Raw genomic sequence first — 21,382 nt, 5'->3', positions numbered from 1 at the left:
AATAAATGATTTTTCTACAATAATGTCGGAGGTTCCTATGATTAAAGAATCTGTCTCCGAGGAGACTTCATCCTATGTTAAAACCTGTTGAAAACTGAAATATACCGCTATCTATCAGCGATTGTAATAATTTTCAGAAATTATCAAACATTTTATATACTTTTTTCGACATAGTTTGGATTTTTCGTGGACGAACATTACTCCAGATTACAGGAGTCAATTCTGTAACAGCGTCAATTTTCAGATGCTGCACTAAGAGGAAGGTGAACTGGAGCTAAACTCAACATTCACATTGAATCAACCCTGATATGTAGATTTCACTTGATTAATCCTCCAAACAAAATTTACAAATCGATCAAATTCAACTGAGATAGTAGCTTTTTAAAATTTATATTCACACAACTGACAATCGTGGCTGTTTTAATTATTTAGAAACCTAGAGCTAATTTGCGCTGTTTTTCTTAAAAAATTGATAGATTGTATTCTTATAAGAAAAAACTGATCTTAAAAGTTTTACTGGTGAGAGGTCATCAAAAGGGTTAAGAATATGAAATAATAATTTGTTTATGTATTTTTTATAGCTTGACTCGTATAAAAAGCACCTGTTACACGTAAACACTTTGTTAGATTAGCGGCATCTACCAATGTAAGTTCAGGCCCTTAAATTGACGAATCTCAACCTTTTTAACTAGTTGGACTACAGTTACAGACTATATATTTCTATTATTAGAGATGTAGCTCGAAAAGTGTTTGATATATAATACACCTTTTGACACTTTTTGAATGATTTTATTGCGTACAATGTACATTTCGAATTCGATGAATTCATAAATTTCTTTCGAGTTATTTACCACTTGTAAATAATAACAACTGGCATGAATCACAAGGGCAAATGATGATTTTTAGACCACAACCCGAAATATATTCGCTGAATTTTTCCTTCTCACAGTAAAGTTAGAACCATCAAAATATTTATCTGACATTTATGTGAAATTTTAAGGAATCCCCGGTAGATTTGGCTTCAATTTGCTTTGTCCTCTTTTCAGATTTTGATTAATTAATTATGGCCATTCTGATAATTTCATTCTCTTGTCTCTTATATACAAATATCGACGAGTTAATTGCAACTTTTTTTACAGCTATAGACTGAATAGTCAAAACCAAAGTTCCTATAAGGAACAATATTCCTATATTTTATATAAAAGAAAATAATATCAAATAGTTTTCAAATAAGAAAATGTCCTCCTTCAATGAAATATTCCTATAGCCTTGTTGTGAAATTTCTTATCTTTTCTTCCAAAGTCAAAGTCTCGGTTATATCACATCACTATAAACTACATCCACGGAACTGTCATAACAGAAAGGTAAGACAATCTTTTACAGGTTAAATTTATATTTTTATGAATGAAGTACCAAACAAATTTTGGTGTGCACTTAATAACAGTGATGCGATATATTTATTAGACTTTTATTGGCATGTAGTGTACATATTTTAAGTATTTAACTATAGTTCACTTTTCTGAAAAATTTTCACATTGAAAATGAAATTAATAAAAATTTTAAAACATCATTGTGGCTGAAGAAATTGATTTTCCATTCATAACGAAGTGTGATTCCCATTTAACACCTGATTATTTATGTTCTAATTATGTTATTCATATCATTACAACTAAAGGTAATGAATACATACTTCTGATAAATACATCGCATGTATTTTTTGTACAAATGTTTCAAAAATATGTGACCACGTAATCTGCAATTCCAATATGAAACTTGGATAGGTTTCACCCCTGGGCTACTTGAAGAATATTACACATTAATAGCTTAAAAGGTAATTAAATAAAACACAAAATGCAGTTATAACAAGTATTTAATTTAATAAGTTACATGATATAAATACCCACACAGAAAAATAGGCCCGCTCAGTATGGTTACAAACAGTTAAACAATATTATGTACATCGATATAAATTAGACATTCTTAGCTTTGGACTGTTAGCTGTTTAGAAGGGGTAACGTGAGTCACCATTGTGAAACGAATATTACAATATTTACACATTATTTACTGTTCCTACCGATTCATTCTCTAATCTACAAACATGCACGTGTGATGTTGCCACTAACCTTCAGATCCGTTGACACACTTTCAGATCCGTCTGCGAAATGCAGCAAAAAGTATGTAAATCAGAACGATGCTTCCTACGTAATTTTACACCTTCGTTCACTGGTGTGACAAAAACTCAAGTTCCAGAATTATGTTGTACGTTTTTGCTCATTTAAGGTCTTACGAATCTTTACAAACGAAGGTGCAGAGATCATGATTGACAATTACAGACCAATATCCTGATTCACGCGCAAGGGTAGTTTGATAAGTCTATGCTAAGACATGTGGTGCGTACCGAGTTTATTTTCAGTTAGTAGACTCTCTTGGATATGCTGTCAACAATTTTCACCCATGTCGTGTTACTATTCTGAATTTATTATTCGTTTGAAGCAAGCAACTCGAGTCAGCTCTGGATAATAAATAGCTCCAACAAATTTTGTGATGTGTTCCAAGAATGCTTCACTAGAATTAGATAACTTACATCATCTGTGAATAACATTTGGATTCACCCCAACTAATACAAATCTGCTACCAAAAGAAAAGTCCACACAACGGGTTACAAGGTGCAAGTTCATAACAAAGAAGAGATCTTCAGCCGAGAAGTTTATGGAAACTGTGGTTTAGTGTTCAAGGAATGAATTACATCTATCAAGAAAAGTGTAGTACAAGTAGTTCCTGGAACGATTGAAACAATTAATTGGTAAGGGTTCACCACTATTATTCTGCCATGACAAAACTGGCATCAGAACTGAAGAAGGAGAGGTTCCAACTCAATAAACAAACATCTTCCTTGATCTCTAGACTTGCTGGCCGAAGTGAACTTTTGAAACAAGAATAAAATTATCTCACTGAATGTATATTTTTGAATGAGTTGAGCAATGTTACACTGTTGTATAATAACTGTCCAGCTACATAATACACGTACTTAAACAAAAAGACTATTGAAAACTCTAAGAGGATATCGCATTTAAGCAACAGATACTTTAAGTTTGGACTGACTTCTCAAAAAACCCTTGCACAAACAACAAAACGCATGGTGTTAAAATGGGAACTATTGTCTGATTATAATATTACAGTCAACAAATAAACAGTTTGTAAGTTCCCCATTTCAAATTTTACGGGACTACATGACTAGTTCATCTTTGTTCAAAAACATAAGTGATAATTAGAGTGCAAATATACTTATACAATTCAACAAAAGTGATAGAAAATTAATAAATTAAATAAATATGGTTTATTAATAAAAATTACAAAACACAATTTGAATAAGATATTCTGGCGATTGCACGTCGACTTAAATCTAACAGTCTAACACAATGCGGAGGTAAGGAACTAGAAGTTCAGGCGTCTTGCCTGGAGGCTCCAGCAGGGTGCTCCGCTCCTGGAGAGGGAATGTTGGCAGAGACCTCCTGGATGTCGTTCCCTGTAGGACCTTCCACTCGCTCCCAGACCCAGTTGCCTTCCAGAGGTTCCTCAGCCCGGAAGTCGAAGTTATACTGAGAAAACATCAAATTTAACTGTAGAAAATATTTCCTACCAGACTAGGAGGGAACACAAAATCAGGCCACAATGACTTGGATACAAGACATATTGAGTGCTTCCTTTGATTGCATTAGTTACGCAAAAGACAAATCATCTAATGATGCAAATTGAGGCACGACAAAAGTGAGCGCTTGGTCTGCTCTCTGTGGACTGAGGGGTCAGGTAACAAAGTTACGTGGAGCTGCCCTAGCGCCATCCCTCAGAACTAACTGAAATAGTCCCCTAAATCCGGCACACCTCATCCGTACTGACGATTTATCTCCTGTGCAACTGATAAAATCAAAGGTACCTTGCACCCTCATTGAAAACACATTCACTTAATTTACATGAACCACCAAAGCTCGTTATAAATGCATCATCATTAACCATTGTTTTGCTAGTCACAGTAGAGTGGAAACACAGGAATTCAAGGACCGCCGAAGGAATCATTGTTGTGTCATTACTGACTGTTGTACTGGTATGCCGTAATCGAACAAGCCTCCGGAAAACGGTCCGGTATGTTCAGCTCATTACGGTGCACAGCCAATCGGGGTGTGAAACCATTAGCGGTTTAATGCAACTAAGTTAGTTTATTTATGAGTTGTGTGGGAAACCGGATAGTGCCATAGTTCTTGTTGCGGTTAACTGGTTTGGCAGCCTTAACCTGATCAGCTCGGACTGACAGATCGAAGTCAATGGATATACGTAACTGACTTAAGGACAATTGACAGACTCTCAGTACAGTATGCTAACCTATTATCACAAACTGTGTCGCGGTCAACTGGTTTGGCAGGCTTAACCTGATCAGCTCGGACTGAAAGATCGAAGCCAATGGATATAACTGATTTAAGGACAATTGACAGACTCTCAGTACAGTATGCTAACCTATTATCACAAACTGTGTCGCGGTCAACTGGTTTGGCAGGCTTAACCTGATCAGCTCGGACTGACAGATCGAAGTCAATGGATATAACTGACTTAAGGACAATTGCCAGACTCTCAGTACAGTATGCTAACCTATTATCACAAACTGTGTCGCGGTCAACTGGTTTGGCAGGCTTAACCTGATCAGCTCGGACTGACAGATCAATGGATATAAATGACTTGAGGACAATTGACTGACTCTGACTATGCAACCCTATTCTCACATCCCCAAATTCTGGAGTAATTAGATCATGCGCCCACTCGATAAAAATATCCATCCTCTAGCATGCAACATGCAGATTCAGACCACATTAATATGCCTAATATACAATGAAAAGTCGATAATTCTTTTTAACAAAACGTTCGAAATCTGGACAAATGTTGGTTTGCGATTCATGGTTTTGGATGTTAATAATGAGATTGGCCCCCTAGACTGCGACAACCCTCCTACTGACCAATTGCATCCAACCAATACGTCCAAAAATATCGTGAAGTTCAAACATGCAACGATTTCAAAAATTATCTCAAAAATTCCGACCATGCAAACAGTCATAACTCAGATGCCACTTTCAAAATAGTTTAAAACTTTTTCAAAAAATGAATGGCTTGTGATAGGTTGAACTTATATAGAAGTACAGAAAAAAAGAAAGGGTCTCACATACGAAAGCGCTAGGTTGCACTTACAAAAGTAGAGATAAAGGAAAGGGTCTCAAATACGAAAGTGCTAGGTTGCACTTACAAAAGTAGAGATAAAGGAAAGGGTCTCGAATACGAAAGTGCTAGGTTGCACTTACAAAAGTAGAGATAAAGGAAAGGATCTCAAATACGAAAGTGCTAGGTTGCACTTACAAAAGTAGAGATAAAGGAAAGGATCTCAAATACGAAAGTGCTAGGTTGCATTTACAAAAGTAGAGATAAAGGAAAGGGTCTCAAATACGAAAGTGCTAGGTTGTATTTACAAAAGTATAGATAAAGTAAAGGATCTCAAATACGAAAGTGCTAGGTTGCACTTACAAAAGTACAGATAAAGGAAAGGATCTCAAATACGAAAGTGCTAGGTTGCATTTACAAAAGTAGAGATATAGGAAAGGGTCTCAAATACGAAAGTCATACCATGAAATCCTAGCTGTGTTTCCTTCTGATATATATTCAGACCCTAATTAGACAAAATAACGTTCCCAACATAAAGAGCACGATGACGAAACTCACAAATAAATTCCAATGAGCTCGGGAACCTTCCAGACCTCCACGGACGGACTTTGTAATGCCTGAATTCTGCGTACTAATATAATTATAGATGTAACTCCAGATCCTAGTTCCGACGCCCACGTGGTTTCTGACGTGGGATCTGCAAAGTAACAGACAATACACTCCATCTTGTTAAAAAAAGAACTTGAAATTCTACATAGTAAAACTCAATTCCTCCTAACGTTCTTCTTACCTATGCAGAAAAGGTCAGATTTAAAAACTTTCAATTTAAAAACAATTCTAGTGGGAGCAGTGTTGTAGATCGATTAAAATGTTTTCCACTGCTCCAAATCCAACTCCAACATCGTTCACTTTTAACGCTACACCTCGAGTTTCAGTTTTATGCTGTTAGGAAAATTGAGGTCTCAGTTGATGAGAACTTGTGATAGAATTTGTATACACTAACAATTGTGCTTGAGTGGACTGAAAGATTACACCATGTAAATATAGAAGGTTTGACATAAAATAATTCAAATATTTCTCTAAGTACAGTATTGCTCAACTTAACAGCTGGTAGTGTTTTCCCCATAACAACAATGTTAAACTACATATGACATTATTTTAGTTGTAGAATTATAGACGATGTCTCGTTTTAACGTTGCGTTGAATATGTATCCAAAAGCTTTTTAGTTTTTCAAAAATTCTTCTCATTGGTTAGGCTACTGAGAAGAACAGTCAAAGATCTTCCTACGTTATTATTTTAAGTACTCACAAAGTACAATTTCACTAATAAAATACAACTAGTTAATAAATTAGAAAATACCGAGAAAATTTTTTCATACACTGACCATTTTCAAATAAAGCTTCATTTAAATATCCTATTACAATTAAGAGTCTTGACTTTTCCAACTTTTACATTCAGATCTTTACTGCAGAAGATCTTTAAAAATAAACCCTTAAAACATTTATTACATTTCGCATTAGTTTCATAACATTTGTATATATTCTTTGTTTGAAGTTTATTTTTGACGATGGAAGGATTGTGAAGTAAACAGGTTTTTTCCGGACATTTGCCATCGTTCAGTAAACAAAAATCAGTACCACTACGTTTCGAGATCTGCAAACTGATCCCTTCTGATTTACCTGAAGAAGAGATCGGTGAATTTACCGATTACAGATTTCGAAACGTAGTGTTACTGATTTTTGTTTCACAGAACGATGGCAAATGACCTGAATAATCCTGTTTCCTTCATTTGTATATAATTTATTATGGTACCTGACGAACTATCAATTTGCATTCTCAAACTTGATCAGACTGTATCAACCGTTTAGTTGAGTCTGATCAATTCATATGCTCTTTCATCATCCTCAAGCAATCTTGATCTGGACATTGATGTGCAAAGGACTATTACCTTCTCACAGGCAGCGTCCAGGTCGCGATTTATCTCCTCGTAAGTCTTGTTGATGATGTTGTCTTGCTCCCCGTCAGTAGAAAGGTTCCAGGGCTCTTCAGCGAAGAGTCTGCGGCACACCTGTTTTCTGACTTGCTGCTGAGGCTGAGGCTGCTGCTGACGATTATGCTCGGCTTGGTCCTGCATCTTCTTCCTCAGCAACTTCCTCGGTGCTCTTCTGCAACATGTTTAAAATCGTTCAGTCAATCGGTTTCCAACTTTTACCCACGAAATCACGTGTTATATCTGTATAATCTATGGTAGGCCTATATTTGAATTTATTTATATTTTTACAACAGAGAAAAACTTGCAAATGTCATCTAGGACGTAATTTTTTACTCTTTTAAATTGTTTCTCTGGTACAGTGAAATCACAAGAATTGCAGATACATCAGTTTGAAATATATGCACTAGAAGTAATTGAAGGTTCGTTCTAGGACCTCGTTTGACAGAATTAACGACGAAGTAAATGAGATTACTGTTGAAATTATTAAGAAAATCTTATCATTATTTAATCATAGCTAATTGCAATCATTCGTTAACTTGATTGCAATCATTATATAGATAAAGTAGAGCAATGGTGTGGAAGGTTGGTCCAATACGAATGTTAAGTTCAGCTCCAGTTTACCTTCCAGCGTCTGAAGTATAACGCTGTGACAGTCCTATGTCCTGGAATCTGGAATCAACCTCTGAAGAGAAGAAAAGAGTCGGCGACGAAGAAGTTCAGAACGAACTCTTTGAGTAGTTTCGACATGAGAGACACCTGGACTACACATAAATGTAGTCCAGATAAAGTGGTGTTCTCATTGTCTCATCACATGCACGATTGAGTGCACTACGATGTTATCTGACACGATCTCAACAACGCAGGGATGTTGATTCCAGATTCCAGGAGTCAAATCTGTCACAGCGTCAGACTTCAGACGCTGCACTAAGTGGAAGGTAAAATGAAGCTAAACTTAACATTCGTATTCAATCAACCCTTTCCACCATTGCTCTACGTGATGTGTATAATGAATATTGCAATCATGTTGAGATTGATTGTACTTAGAGTTGCGATTAAGTGTAATATAAATGAATATTGGGTACCTAACTTAATTATTTTAAGAGTTATGGTAGGAGTTGCAGTTGAAATTTTTTGATGTCACTAGTTGAATAAGCTGTCCATCTAGTTCAGTTCATCAAAAGAAGCAACCGACATATAAAAGTAGTAAAAAACTTTCGGTCATCATTCTCAGGTCTTCAAATAATACTTAGAAGACCCGACTTCCTCACGTCTCTGATTAATTGGACGAGACCATAATCCAGTGCACCTTTCACTTTCCCGCCGACGATACAGTAGCCATAAAGCAATGACTTGCTCACCGTCTATATTAACAAGACCGCACCTTCAACAGAACTGAAGTGTTGTTTTCGATTTGTCCGCTTATCCGTTTCCCATCCGGCGGAATTCTGCAGTGTGAAAATCAACAGATGACGATTCAAACCGTCCGGTTATTCGCCGGATGGAGAAAATCGGGTAATGTGCCTAATGCCTAATTTTAATTTTTTTAAGGAGAGAGCGATCTCCTTTTAGGCCTTACTCTGTCCGTCCTCATGGGCCACTGGCCTGTGCGAGGATCTTATCTAACAGATAAAGGGGGAGAGTCGATACAGTACAAGGTCGATGGTACTGGTACAAAGTGCTTCGGTCACAGACAGGATTTCAACCTGCGCTATCTCTAACTCAGACCCAAAGTCCAACGTCTTACACCGATCGGCAATCGGCGCTCCTTAAATGTATGAACAGGTTTTAAGGGCACAACTGTAGATTTTACAATGAACAAATTTGTATTGATCTCCTGTACACAGAGTTCACTTGCGCCCTGTTAAAGCATGTAAATAAATACAAACCGATGTCAATTGACAAACATCTATTGATTTTCAGATGTTATTCACTCTGCTTAAAGGCACCGTCTCAGGAATATGTAAACACCATGAGTCGTAACAGGTTCCTCTGAGGTTACATGGGGAATTTCAGATTTACAGCTCATTTCATTCTCGGACAAATAGACAAACATTCAATTGTACAAACAATGAATCGACACGACAATTACCGATCATGTAACTTATTCTCGTAGAAATGAATTTTCACGCAAAATTTAAAGTATGCATAGACCATCTTTCTTAGCATACGTTGCCACATGATACATTTAGGGATGCACGTAGATTCTGACTTTAACTGGAAAATTCACATAGATCAGCTATGTAGGAACAGTTTGCATTTTTCTCTTAGATTTTTATCTGGTTTCTTAAATAAATCTGTTCTTAAAATGGTTTATCATGGTTATGTTTTCACTGGTATCACATGGTATTCTCTTCTGGAGAACTTCATCGTCATCCTCTTTCAACCGGGTTTTTACTTTTAGACTGTAGAAAATGGCTGTGAAGGTAATTTGTGGTCTCGGGAGCCGGGAGAGTTGCCGAGTATTACCTCGTGAATATTTCCTTACCCTTTCATCCTTATTCATATATTTGATGTGTGTGTTTACTTTTAAAAACCTGTAATCCTTTCCAGTACATATACATAGTTCCAAAGCATCACCATGAATTCTTAAAAAAAAAAAAACAAAAAAAAAACCTACGTATCTTGGGCCAAAATATTTAAATCCTCTACCAGACTATTTAAAAACTATTTAAACTCTTTCAATATTTAAAAAAAGACTAAATAATTATCTCATGAACAGAGTATGTTATACCTTAGAGGAGTTCTTGGAAATTTCTAAATTGAATTTCCAATAGATATGTTAAGTAATCTTTTGGGGATCTGATTAAATTTGAAACTGCATGTATAAACAATGTTATAGTAATAATAATGTAAATGTTATACGTATATGATTATAACAGTGTTCCATGCAGTTGTATTGTTAATGAATGATAAAATATTTTATTCGATTCGATTTAGAATTTTGTTCCTTAAATTGGATTTCATATCAGTATTGAAATAATAAGTATACACAGAGTCACTAATAAATTATGGTGTATGTCTTAAGGTAGTTAGTTTTAATATGTCACATGTCTGAATTTCTTATATTATTATTGTATTGACTTAGTTTACAAATTAATTAATTCTGCTATTTTCTTGTTACCATCATGGTTAGATACATGTATAGAATTCGCTAACCCTCAGTCAATACCCCGTGGAGTGACAAGCACCATCATTGATCTCAGTATCCCTCAATGATACTTCGCTAAAGCTCAGCCAGTAGGATTTTTACTAAGTAATTAAATTGCACATTTCACACTGTTATTCAGTCTGAGGTATTTTCACGACTCTAGGTCTTTTCAAAGTTATTTAACACACCGAGTTCATAGAACGTTTCTAACTTTCATTCACGAGAGCCATGCTCCGTCCATGTCATTTTCTAAAAGTTATCCCAGTAAATATAACACAGTAACAAACGCTATTTACAGTTTAGCTTGTTATGATAATTACATTAAAATGTTCAACCTTTCGATGAATCCAAACAATCCAACAAAGTAATTTCATCACAAGTTTTCAGAAATGTAATGTAATAATAAACCTTCACTCTGTACTATGTTTGCCAATTTTGTTTATTCTACGTTTTTATCATTGATGACATGGTTACCAATAAAATCAATGTAACCAGAGTCAGCCTCATATACACAGGAATGTCTATTGTCTATTACTGTCTATCTATCGTCTATTATTGTCTATTTATTGTCTATTATTGTCTATCTATTGTCTATTATTGTCTATCTATTGTCTATTATTGTATATAGCGATGTAGAGGTAGAGATTTGTATGCCGAATTTCTAGTCTAGATACACTCGTTCGACAGTTATATTTTGTGCAGACAAGCAGAAATTTGAATTGACAATTCGTTCGCCCTGATCTAACCGTATGAATATTTTGATTTTGCTGACTAAGTTAATGTCCAATGAGTCTAAGGGGAATTTTCTCTAACACCAATTGGTGTATTGGTGTATTGTTCAAGTATATATTGAGACAAATACCGTTTCAATTTTGATGGACTTGCCCAAAATTTTTTCAAAAGATAAAGAAAAAATAAAGTAAAGATAAAGATAAAATATTATGACTCCTCAGTCCTTAAGTAACTTTATTCAGGTCGTTGTGCATTTTCAATCGAATAATTGACCTACCATTCTTGTCCTGAAAGTACCCAATAAAATCTGTTTTATTTGTTTATGTTTTGTCAAACTAATATTGAGATGTATAACCATTCTCTCTTTTCGTTGTCCAACTCAGTTCTTTTACTACGTTTGGGGGATGTTTGATTTATTCTTTCCAACATTAGATTTCCAATGATTTTGATTGCAGTGTTCAAGAAAATTCTAAATTTAATTAGACAATACTATACTGTCCGTTTTACATAAAAACACAATTCATTATCCTTTAGTATGGTGAAAATTCCAAAGGCGACTGATAGAATTCTAATTCGTCGCTTTGGCCACTTTCCTTATTACATCCACAGAGTGCTTACGATATTCCCAAGGAATTGGAGCCGAAAGTAATGAGCAAGGGAATTCTTTGGCTTTAACCCAGGGTGGATGATGTATTGTACAGGAATTGGAAGGTGTAACAGCCACTCATCTATGATCTCGCTTTTCTTCGGGAGCCAAAGCACGACATCATCTGAGTTACGACGTCTTACTGGATACTATCCAAAAGAAGCGATCTACTCGTGAAGTCACTGGCAAAATCAGAACCAACAGGTTTGGTCTTCGTTTAATCCCATAATCTGTGAATTTTCACCGAGACAACCGGTCGTATGTCTTCCCGAAGACAAGCGAACAGTAGCGAAACAAGTAGGCTACACGAGTGGGGAGAGAGCGTGGAAGGAACCAGTAGGCAGAAGAAGGTCGCTCGCTCTAGGAATGCGGCAGCGATAGTGCTGTTGCACAACCACTTAAACCGCTGCATTCTGCATTCACTGGCCGTAGTGGCAATGCTACAGTTGGCAACCGTGCCTCCTAGACGTTGTTGTCTTACTGTGGTGTATGCTTCAATAGCTCAAATTGGCAACCGACCTCCTAGGCGATGTTGGCTTACTGTGGTGCACGCCTCAATAGGTCAGGTTGGAAACCGTACATCCTAGGTGTTATTGGCTTACTTTGGTGCATGCTTCAATAGTTCAAAGTGGCAACTAATATCCTAGGCGATGTTCGCTTAGTGTGGTGCAAGATTCAATAGGTCAAATTGACAATCGTGCCTTCTAGGCGATGTTGGCTTACTGTGGTACACGCTTCAATAGGTCAGCTTGGCAATCGGTCTTTTAGGCGATGTTGGCTTACTGTGGTGCACGCTTCAATAGGTCAAATTGGCAATCGTGCCTTCTAGGCGATGTTGGCTTACTGTGGTGCACGCTTCAATAGGTCAAATTGGCAACCGTGCCTCCTAAGCGATGTTGGCTTACTGTAGTGCACGCCTCAATAGGTCAAATTGGCAACCGTGCCTCCTAGGCGATGTTGGCTTACTGTGGTGCACGCCTCAATGGGTCAAATTGGCAACCGGCCTCCTAGGCGATGTTGGCTTACTGTGGTGCACGCTTCAATAGGTCACGTACATCCTAGGCGATGTTGGCTGACTGTGGTGCACACCTCAATAGGTCAGAGTGGCAACCGGGCCACCTAGGCAAAGTTGGATTACTTTGGTGCACGCTTCAATAGGTCAGCTTAGCAACCGGTCTTTTAAGCGATGTTGGCTTACTGTGGTGCAAGATTCAATCGGTCAGGTTGACAACCGTGCCTTCTATGAGACGTTGGCTTACTGTGGTGCACGCTTTATTTGGTCAGGAGTGTGGCCAACGGTTAGAACGGGTGTCATAAATCAAAATAATTTTTGTAGTTTTCACATATGTCCCATGGTTCACTTAGCAATTCTTTTCTTCAGTTTAAATATCAATCGAACTTGATCATAATGCAAATACAGCACCTCAATAGCGGTTAATTAATGTTGACCGCCATTGGGTCCTTTCTTTACAGGAAGTCACCCGTGTGGTGTTGATAAATATTTCTTATGCACATTATACACATGTATAATTATTGATAAGATAAAAGCTGTGTTGACATACAAGCCCGTAACATTCAAGTGATTTTAACATGTTTAATACTAATTTATGATACAAACACTTATAATTTTTATTCCCTTTTTAGATACTTATCGTAAATTATTCCTTTAAATATAGATATAGAAAAGCTTAAAAAGATCATTAATTTTAAACCTAAATTGTATATAATTACACTCCATAAAATTTATTTCAGTTCTTATAGAATTTCTGAAATTGTTTATTGTAAATCTATCTAGGATTATTGATCGGAAAGGATATATTGTTTCGATTCCGATCATAGTAAATTTATAGGTATAGCTTTTGTAATCCAAAATTGCCAAGCGGAGTATATATATTGTATATATCCATAATTGTCTTTCTAAAATTTCTTCATGCGACAAGAAAACCCGTTGAAAGAAAGTTATGTAAGGTGGCTGTATTGGCAATTATTTAACCATCTTTAATGGAGGAATAAAATGAATAGACCCATTTACAGTCGAATAGTTACGAATCAAAAAGACCGTAATTGAAATTTTAGAGTGGCTTAAGAGAGAGTATGAAACATTATTAAGAAGGAATTAAGGATGGACCAGTTAATACAGTGTTCCTATTAAAAAAGTTCACGTTTAAAGTCTTGGTAAAATTAAATATAAAACGAGCTTTAGAATTGGTTTGATTCTTTCATTTAATCACTCTACCCGATTAGACTAAAAAGGGTTTTCCCTAGGTAACTCATTGGCTTTTTCGAAAGGGTGGAAGATTTTTCATTTCTGTCTGCCTGTCTTTCCGGAGGATATCTCGAAAACGAATCCATCAAAAGACTTGAAATCTCAAAAATCTCAATTATACAGTTGCAACATCGAATTCGATGATGGTGCATGTCACCCAAACGGATTTGGCTGAGTGTTGAAAGAAATCTCGAAAAAGATTTCATCTGTTGTCTTCAACTTTTGCGTGAAACTTCGTCTATAAATACTCAAGAATGTGTTCTATGATTATGCATATCCAACTATAACATTTGGCTGAGCGACATTGAAGGCTATGACATATTAAGCTGCCACAGTCCCTCTTTTGCCTGCTGGAGGATGTAAAAATGTCTTTATGATTGTCTGTCCGCAGGACATCTCGAAGATGAAATGAGCTAAAGATTTGATAGCTTCCATGCAACCTCGGCGAATCCTGCTAAGCGACACGTGTAGCGTACACCTACTTTATCCTTTTATGTCGTGATGGGTATCATTTGCTTCTTAGACATACCAGGATCATCTCTGTCCACCCCGAACCTATTTATTGCACATTCAAAGAAGAATAGGCGTTACGGAACGCATCGTATGCAGGTGTTTTATTATTGGCAGCGGTGGCAGGTACTGATAAGGTGTTATCTCTGCTTTCTCTGATAAGAAAACAACAGGTGCGGTTTCCACAGATAACATTCGCCAAACAACTACTTTTCAATTAAAATAACCAATACACATGGACAAAGAGTCATGGTACATGCAAAAAAATACAGAAGGCTAAAATATCCATCACATCGAGAACTGTCAACTATAGAGAGTTAAATATAGTTAGAAAACCTAAATCGTTAGGTAAAGCTTCCAGGATAATGGCGTAGTGTAGCGTGCACGGAGATTATCGCGAGATAACTGAATCAAGCGATGTCGAGCTGGCAGCTGCTTGTAACCGCTGAGCAATCCTGTCCTTGCAAGCAGCCTGCCTGCCCGGCCATTGGTGGTGGTTCGGAAGTCACCTTTAAGCTGCTGATCCCCAGATTACGTGTTAGAAAGGCTTCTTATCCCTAACGTCGCCTGGTAAAATAAGACATTCTTTGACTTTGACAATTTGTGAAATGAAGTCTTCGTTGAATAAAATCTCTGAAATATTCTTGACCGGTAGACGATCAAAACCATCCTAAGTATGCCTAACGCAATGTGTTCGTGCAGAGGGAAGATTAAGTTTATGGTCTCCTCAGATACATACAGAAATATGGTCTGTTGTCAAAGCAATAATCAGTTCTTCTCACACAAAGAGAAAGCTACTTAAACATTCGGCTTTGTAGAAACCTTATGATGTTTTCGTCAGGATCAATAACAAGGGCCCAGTTCCAGCATGTTGCCTGTCGCAGGATAACGATGTCGGAAGGTGGTAGGTGTGAGAAGCACGAGGAGCGTGTGAAGCTGCGTGTGGAAGCCGTTACACCAGAGATCCTGCCCAGTACCCGTTTACACTTACCGATTGACAACCTGCCCACAAGAGCCGAGGATGTGGTGAACATCTCGTCCCTCCCCCTCCTCCTTCCGAGTCCTTTTAAATTTTAAAAGCCGACCGCGTCCTGCCCGCATGTGTCCGTCGCCGCTGACCGTGAAGCGACTTCCGCATCCTCACCCTCTCTGCCATCCTGCCTGCATCCCCTCCAATCAGCTCCACAAAGAGATGGCCTTGACCTTTAATTTTCTAACTTCTCTTGGACATTTCGGAAACACCGTCATTCAATTTTTACACGGTTAGATCAGCCCTAATTTGTACACGTGATTTCCTAAGGGATCTACCTGGAACGTTTACATTTCTTTGTTTTGTGGTACAAAGTTAATGTTTACCTTTCTCTTGGTGCAGCGTCTGAAATCCGAAGCCGTCACGGATTTGACTCCTGGAATCTGGAGTCCTCGTGCGTTTCATGAGATCCAATAAAGTCGGCGACGAAGGAGCTAAAAATTAACTCTTTACATCGTTTCGACATTTAGGAGACTACAAAATATAGTGCAGTCTAGATGAAGAGGTATTCTCACCGTGTCATCAGAAGAAGGTTGGAGCTTAACTCAACATTCACATTGAATCAACCCTTTCCACCATACGTTAGTGGTGCAGTTTAAACGTTTCCCCAACAATGGAACAGAACATGATCAATTAATTTCCTTTTAAGATGATCATGTTTTCTGCAGAGCCTAAGTCTGCTAACCGATCCCATAGTTTGTCACCTTGATGATGCCTCCAGTATCGTGCAGATACGAGATATCAAGCATGTGATCTCAAGGTCGTCAATCCTACAGAGAGGCCAACGAGCCTCTACTCCAGCCTGCTCTGGCCAAAATCCTCTCCCACCTGTAGACGTAGGCGAGAACTTAGGCTGTGCGTGAGAGTTGACGACGAAACAGGTCCACTTTGAGTCTTTAGCTTCGTCCATCGGAAAAACGTTTTGAAATATTCTCTTGGAAAATCGCTCGTGTATGTCGATAGATCTTAGCAAGCCAGAACAAAATATGCAATATAACTTTTTACTTTGCATAATGTTTTCCCTGCAATTCTATCAAGTGACAAACTTTGTAAGGACAATTCGGAAGCTATGTTGTTTTTCCTCTATTGCAAGACCGATGTTCTCTACATACATTCTCTCTTGAATCACTTAATTTATTCAAAGTCTAAGCCCTGTGGTATTTTTCCTGGTTTCTAACCAACTTAGGGACTTGCTATTTGGGGCATCTCATGAACACTGACATTTATGATACTGCTAGCTAACCTCCTTATTCACAGTAGAAATGATTTATTCTTGACGATAAGACGGACACTGTAGGTTTTTTCCAGACACAGAATTGCTGGTGTTCCAGGTCCGGAGCCTATGTCTATATCTAAGCGACCTGGTCGGAGGTACTCAACATATAATATTTTATAAAAACGTCCCCATTGAATGACACATTGTATTTTTGGGATGAAAATTGGTTGCAGTTTAGTAATTAGAATTATCGAGAAATTCTCATTTTCGTATATGCAGCCATTTTTAAATGCAATATATACATCAATTATTTATTATGGAGAGTGTCCTCCAAAGAAGTTTTATAATGTAACGCCTCTCAATAGATACTAATGGTACGGTATTCCCCACGGCTTCGTAATAGTTCCTCTTTTTTATTAGTTGTCAATGATCGGTCATAGTAATCTTAATTAATAATCATAAGTAATTTTAGTTTGGCGTGCTTATTTGAAACATGAAAACGCAGAACTTCTTGAGGAAGACTCATTGAACGAATCAGCTAAAGGAATATACGACTTTTTAACACGTTATTTGATAAGATACAGACTTATAATCACAATACAACTCGTCCTATGTTTGCAAGTGCGGTAAACAATGCAGTTGGTGGGCCACAAGAAGACTGGCCGGCAGCGATGCAGCATACCGCAGGCCGCTACTATTCTTAGCGGAACTTAAATAGAATCAGGCAGGCAATGTTTCGGAGTGAAGTCGCTGATGGAATGTAACCGAGAGGAGAGCCGAGAACATTTTCAACTTTTGCGATGCAACTGGAAAAAATAAACTCTTACAGTCCAAGTACCGAAATATATAGGAATGGTCATCATGGTTAAGTAGCTATACTACTGTAGTCCAAAGTCAGGTTGAACTTTGACATGAAACCTCCTAATAATGCCTGTTAACTCAATTACATCCCTTCCCAATTTTGTAATCTGTCATTTACGTGAAGTAATAATATATTGTTGTATTTGTTCGGTTTTCATAACTTACGTTCTTAATCTGGTTTTTCAAATATTTATGAATTTCTTGCGTTTTTTTCTCATATTATTTTTAACGTGCGTTTCAGTACTAGCAACCTATAGTTAGAGTGTAAAATTATACTTTATAATATATCGGTTTTAAATTATTTCAGCAAAGCAGGTTTCTTTTTCATTTGTGTATCCCTCGTTCTAGAAATATTTCTGTGGAAATTTTTCGGGAAGTTTATAATCAAACTTCTGAAATGATTGTCGTTTATAATCCTGCAAATATATTGTTTTGATTTTTAGCACCAAGTTAGGCACAATAAGGAAAATATATACAGTAATCTTTGCAGTATTATCCCCATAATCTTAACCGTTTTGTTTTGTGAATTTTAAGGCGAACTTCAGAAAAATAAACACCGAACACCAATGTTTATGTTGTGAAATACTTGTGATGACCCAAAGAACAGTAATTAAAGTAAATATACATCGACAAAAGAAACTGTTGCATAATAGATACCGACATTAACATATAATCAATAAACCTTCCACACTTTGCAAAGTAACTTGTAATGTTTGTCTAGTTTCTGATGAAGAGAAAGCGAGTTCATAATTTAAAGAGCAACAATAACAGTGTAGAGGAAGGTTGGGTTCTTTCTCTGTCGATAAGATAAAAGACGAAGACGCCAAGTAGCGCTCTATCAATAGCAATCTCTTACCTAATTATGCAATGAAATATGCACTTACTCCAGTTCTTGGTAACCTGGGCAATGCACAGTTAGATACAAATAGTACATAAGTAAATTTTTTAAATGCTTTCTTTTTCTTCTTTCAGATAAGGAACTTTAGTACAAGGGTGTTCCATAAAAGATTTTAAAGTTGGCCACCATATTGGAAAATGGCGGCTATCTTCAAAAAATTTGAAAGTGTATTCCTGAGAGAAACTTAAAATTGAGCAAGTTCCAAATTTAAAGTGTGGTGCTAAGTCGTGTAATTAAAAAGTTTGCTATTGGATCACTTTAAAAAATTCACCCGGTATATATAGACTATAAATACATACATATATATATATAATGTATTAAACCCCTGATTAATACAGTAAAATAATTTACCATAGTTGAGAGTATAAGTGTAACTCCTAAAATTATGAGGGAAACACTGTATATAAAAGCGAGCAGAAGTGAAATATTTGATTTTGCCTTAAAAAACTGGTTGGCCAGCAAAAAGAAACGGTTAGCACATAATGAGAAAATTAATAAGATAAAGTAAGACAGAGCAGTTTTTGAGACGGTCTGAAAAATATGCCTTGGCACGTTCAATAGAAGTCACTTACACACTTACATATTTCGTATCAATACATTCGTAGAAACTAGAAACCAGAAAACTACAACTGAACTTTAAAAATAGTAAAACAAGATTCTTTAGTTTCCCTTAGGTTTGTATAGGTATAGCCTATATAAACATTTGCTATTGGAAATGGCACGAAATTTTCAGAATGGCGCGAAATGAGCATTAATAGAAATTCTACATTCTACAAGCTCCATACAGATTTATAAAACATAATTTATAAATTTATCGTGGTAAACGTCATTGATTTTAGAATATTCATTATCGATTTACAACTTACAGGTATAACTTGCGAAGTATTCTTACAGCAGATTACCCGCACCACACTTCCGCACCTTACTTCCACAAGCTCAGCGAAGTACTGTGACATGAAAATGTCACTCGAATAGGAAACTCCGCCCACTTCTCTAACCCTGATTGGTCGAATGATCAACGCGGTGTGATTGGTACATAAAGGTAACGACGAGGGCAAGTGTAGAATCTTCCGGTGAAGTCGGTAGGTTACAAGTCGTAACTTTAGGACCTTTATTTTTTTAAGGATATCAAACCAACAGAATTTAGTCTACGTTAAAAGTAGAAAACAAGGATGAATATATACAACGGCGGAAATGCATAATTATATATATATATATATATATATATATATATATATATATATATATATATATATATAAAAGTTTACCATAGAGGAGGAACTTTAAAGTTAATGTAAACCTTATCTTGTCTTTTTTATATACATAATTATATTTATGACGGTTTCCAAACTAATTCCAATTTACAGTTGGACAATGTTTTACTGCAAGACAGGTTAATGTTGTCTTATAATAATAAATCATAGAATTTTTCGTTTTATTTTCTTTTTTTTATTTGCCCAGCTGAAAAGCTTAATACATTAACGCCACGGTATATATATATATATATATATATATATATATATATATATATATATATATATATAATTTATTTCAATAAACATTGAACCGCAAAAAGTACTTGCTCCGCCGGGACTATATATTATATTATTTTTAGTAAATTACTGTGCAAATAAAATGTTTTTTTTTAAACATTGGCACTATATTTCGGTGAAAGCCGTCTTCAGGTGCATAAATTGTATAAAAAAAAAATATAAATGAAAACAGTACAAACGAAAATAAATAAACAGTAAATAAATAATAATAATAATAAATACAGATGACATAAACTAAATCATTGTTCAATATGTTGATTTCAAATATAAGTTGATAAGGTTTAACTTAAGAAAAGCTCCTTTTATATATATATATATATATATATATATATATATATATATATATATATATAAATATATATAAATGAGTTTTTGAATCTTAAAAATGCCAAAAAAGAATCAAGCTCGAAGTTACTATTAATAGCAGCAATACTGTTTTTATGAGTTGTTTCAAAGAGCGAGCTTTCCCTTCTCTTAGTTTAATATCAAACATAAATTTGGAATAATAATAGATTTTACTTGAATTTCTTTCTCCTTGCGCGCTGTTCTCTGAAGAGGTAAGTACCCAGGAGTGTAAGTAACCAATCCAACACCTGATATCAATGGTGATACCGCCGTATCTGACAACCGCACATTAGATGAACAGCGTCCAGGTGACAGTTCCCCCACCCCTGCCAGTGCATTGTCTGCGGTAAGAGATAACGACGACATTACATTGCGATATTTCGTGACGTAAAACAAGCTATCGTGTTGAGACATGATAACTGAAGTTACGAGCGCTATAGACTATATTCAAGCGAATACAGGTTAACAGAGAAGAGTATCATTGCTATGACGGAGGCAGTTCAAAATACCGAAATTCATGCGCTCGTGCCTCAGTTATGAAGCGCCGTAGAATATATTAAAAGCGAATACAGGTTAACAGACAAGTGTATTGTTGCTATGACGGAGGCAGCTCAAAGTACCGAAATTCATGCGCTTGTGTCTCAGTTATGAAGCGCTATAGACTATATTCAAGCGAATACAGGTTAACAGACAAATGTATCGTTGCTATGACGAAGGCAGTTCAAAATACCGAAATTCATGAGCTTGTGTCTCAGTTATGAAGCGCTATAGACTATATTAAAGCGAATACAGGTTAACAGATAAGTGTATCGTTAACAGACAAATGTATCGTTGTTATGACGAAGGCGGGAAATTCTTGAGCTTGTGTCTCAGTTATGAAGCGCTATAGACTATATTCAAGCGAATACAGGTTAACAGACAAGTGTATCGTTAAACAGACAAGTGTATCGTTGCTATGACGAAGGCAGTTCAAAATACCGAAAT

The 21,382-nt window shown here is 36.3% G+C and overlaps 1 protein-coding gene across 1 annotated transcript in view; it reads right to left on the bottom strand.

The window, feature by feature from the left end:
• Nucleotides 1-1,852: 1,852 nt before the first annotated feature.
• The window catches only part of LOC124357969, a 60,849-nt gene continuing 41,319 nt past the window's right edge, over nucleotides 1,853-21,382 (bottom strand). Inside the window, exons 2-3 of the mRNA XM_046810139.1 lie at nucleotides 7,149-7,365; nucleotides 1,853-3,599 (exon numbers count right to left, since the gene is read on the bottom strand). Of these exons, the coding sequence (XP_046666095.1) occupies nucleotides 3,444-3,599; nucleotides 7,149-7,365 (373 nt within the window). The 3' untranslated portion in view covers nucleotides 1,853-3,443. The remainder of the gene's footprint in view (nucleotides 3,600-7,148; nucleotides 7,366-21,382) is intronic.

Source organism: Homalodisca vitripennis, chromosome 3 (genome assembly GCF_021130785.1).
Source record: "Homalodisca vitripennis isolate AUS2020 chromosome 3, UT_GWSS_2.1, whole genome shotgun sequence".
In the NCBI taxonomy this organism is placed as follows: Eukaryota; Metazoa; Arthropoda; class Insecta; order Hemiptera; family Cicadellidae; genus Homalodisca; species Homalodisca vitripennis.
Note: the sequence above shows the minus strand (reverse complement) of the source record. Positions and strands in the feature narration are given on the sequence as shown.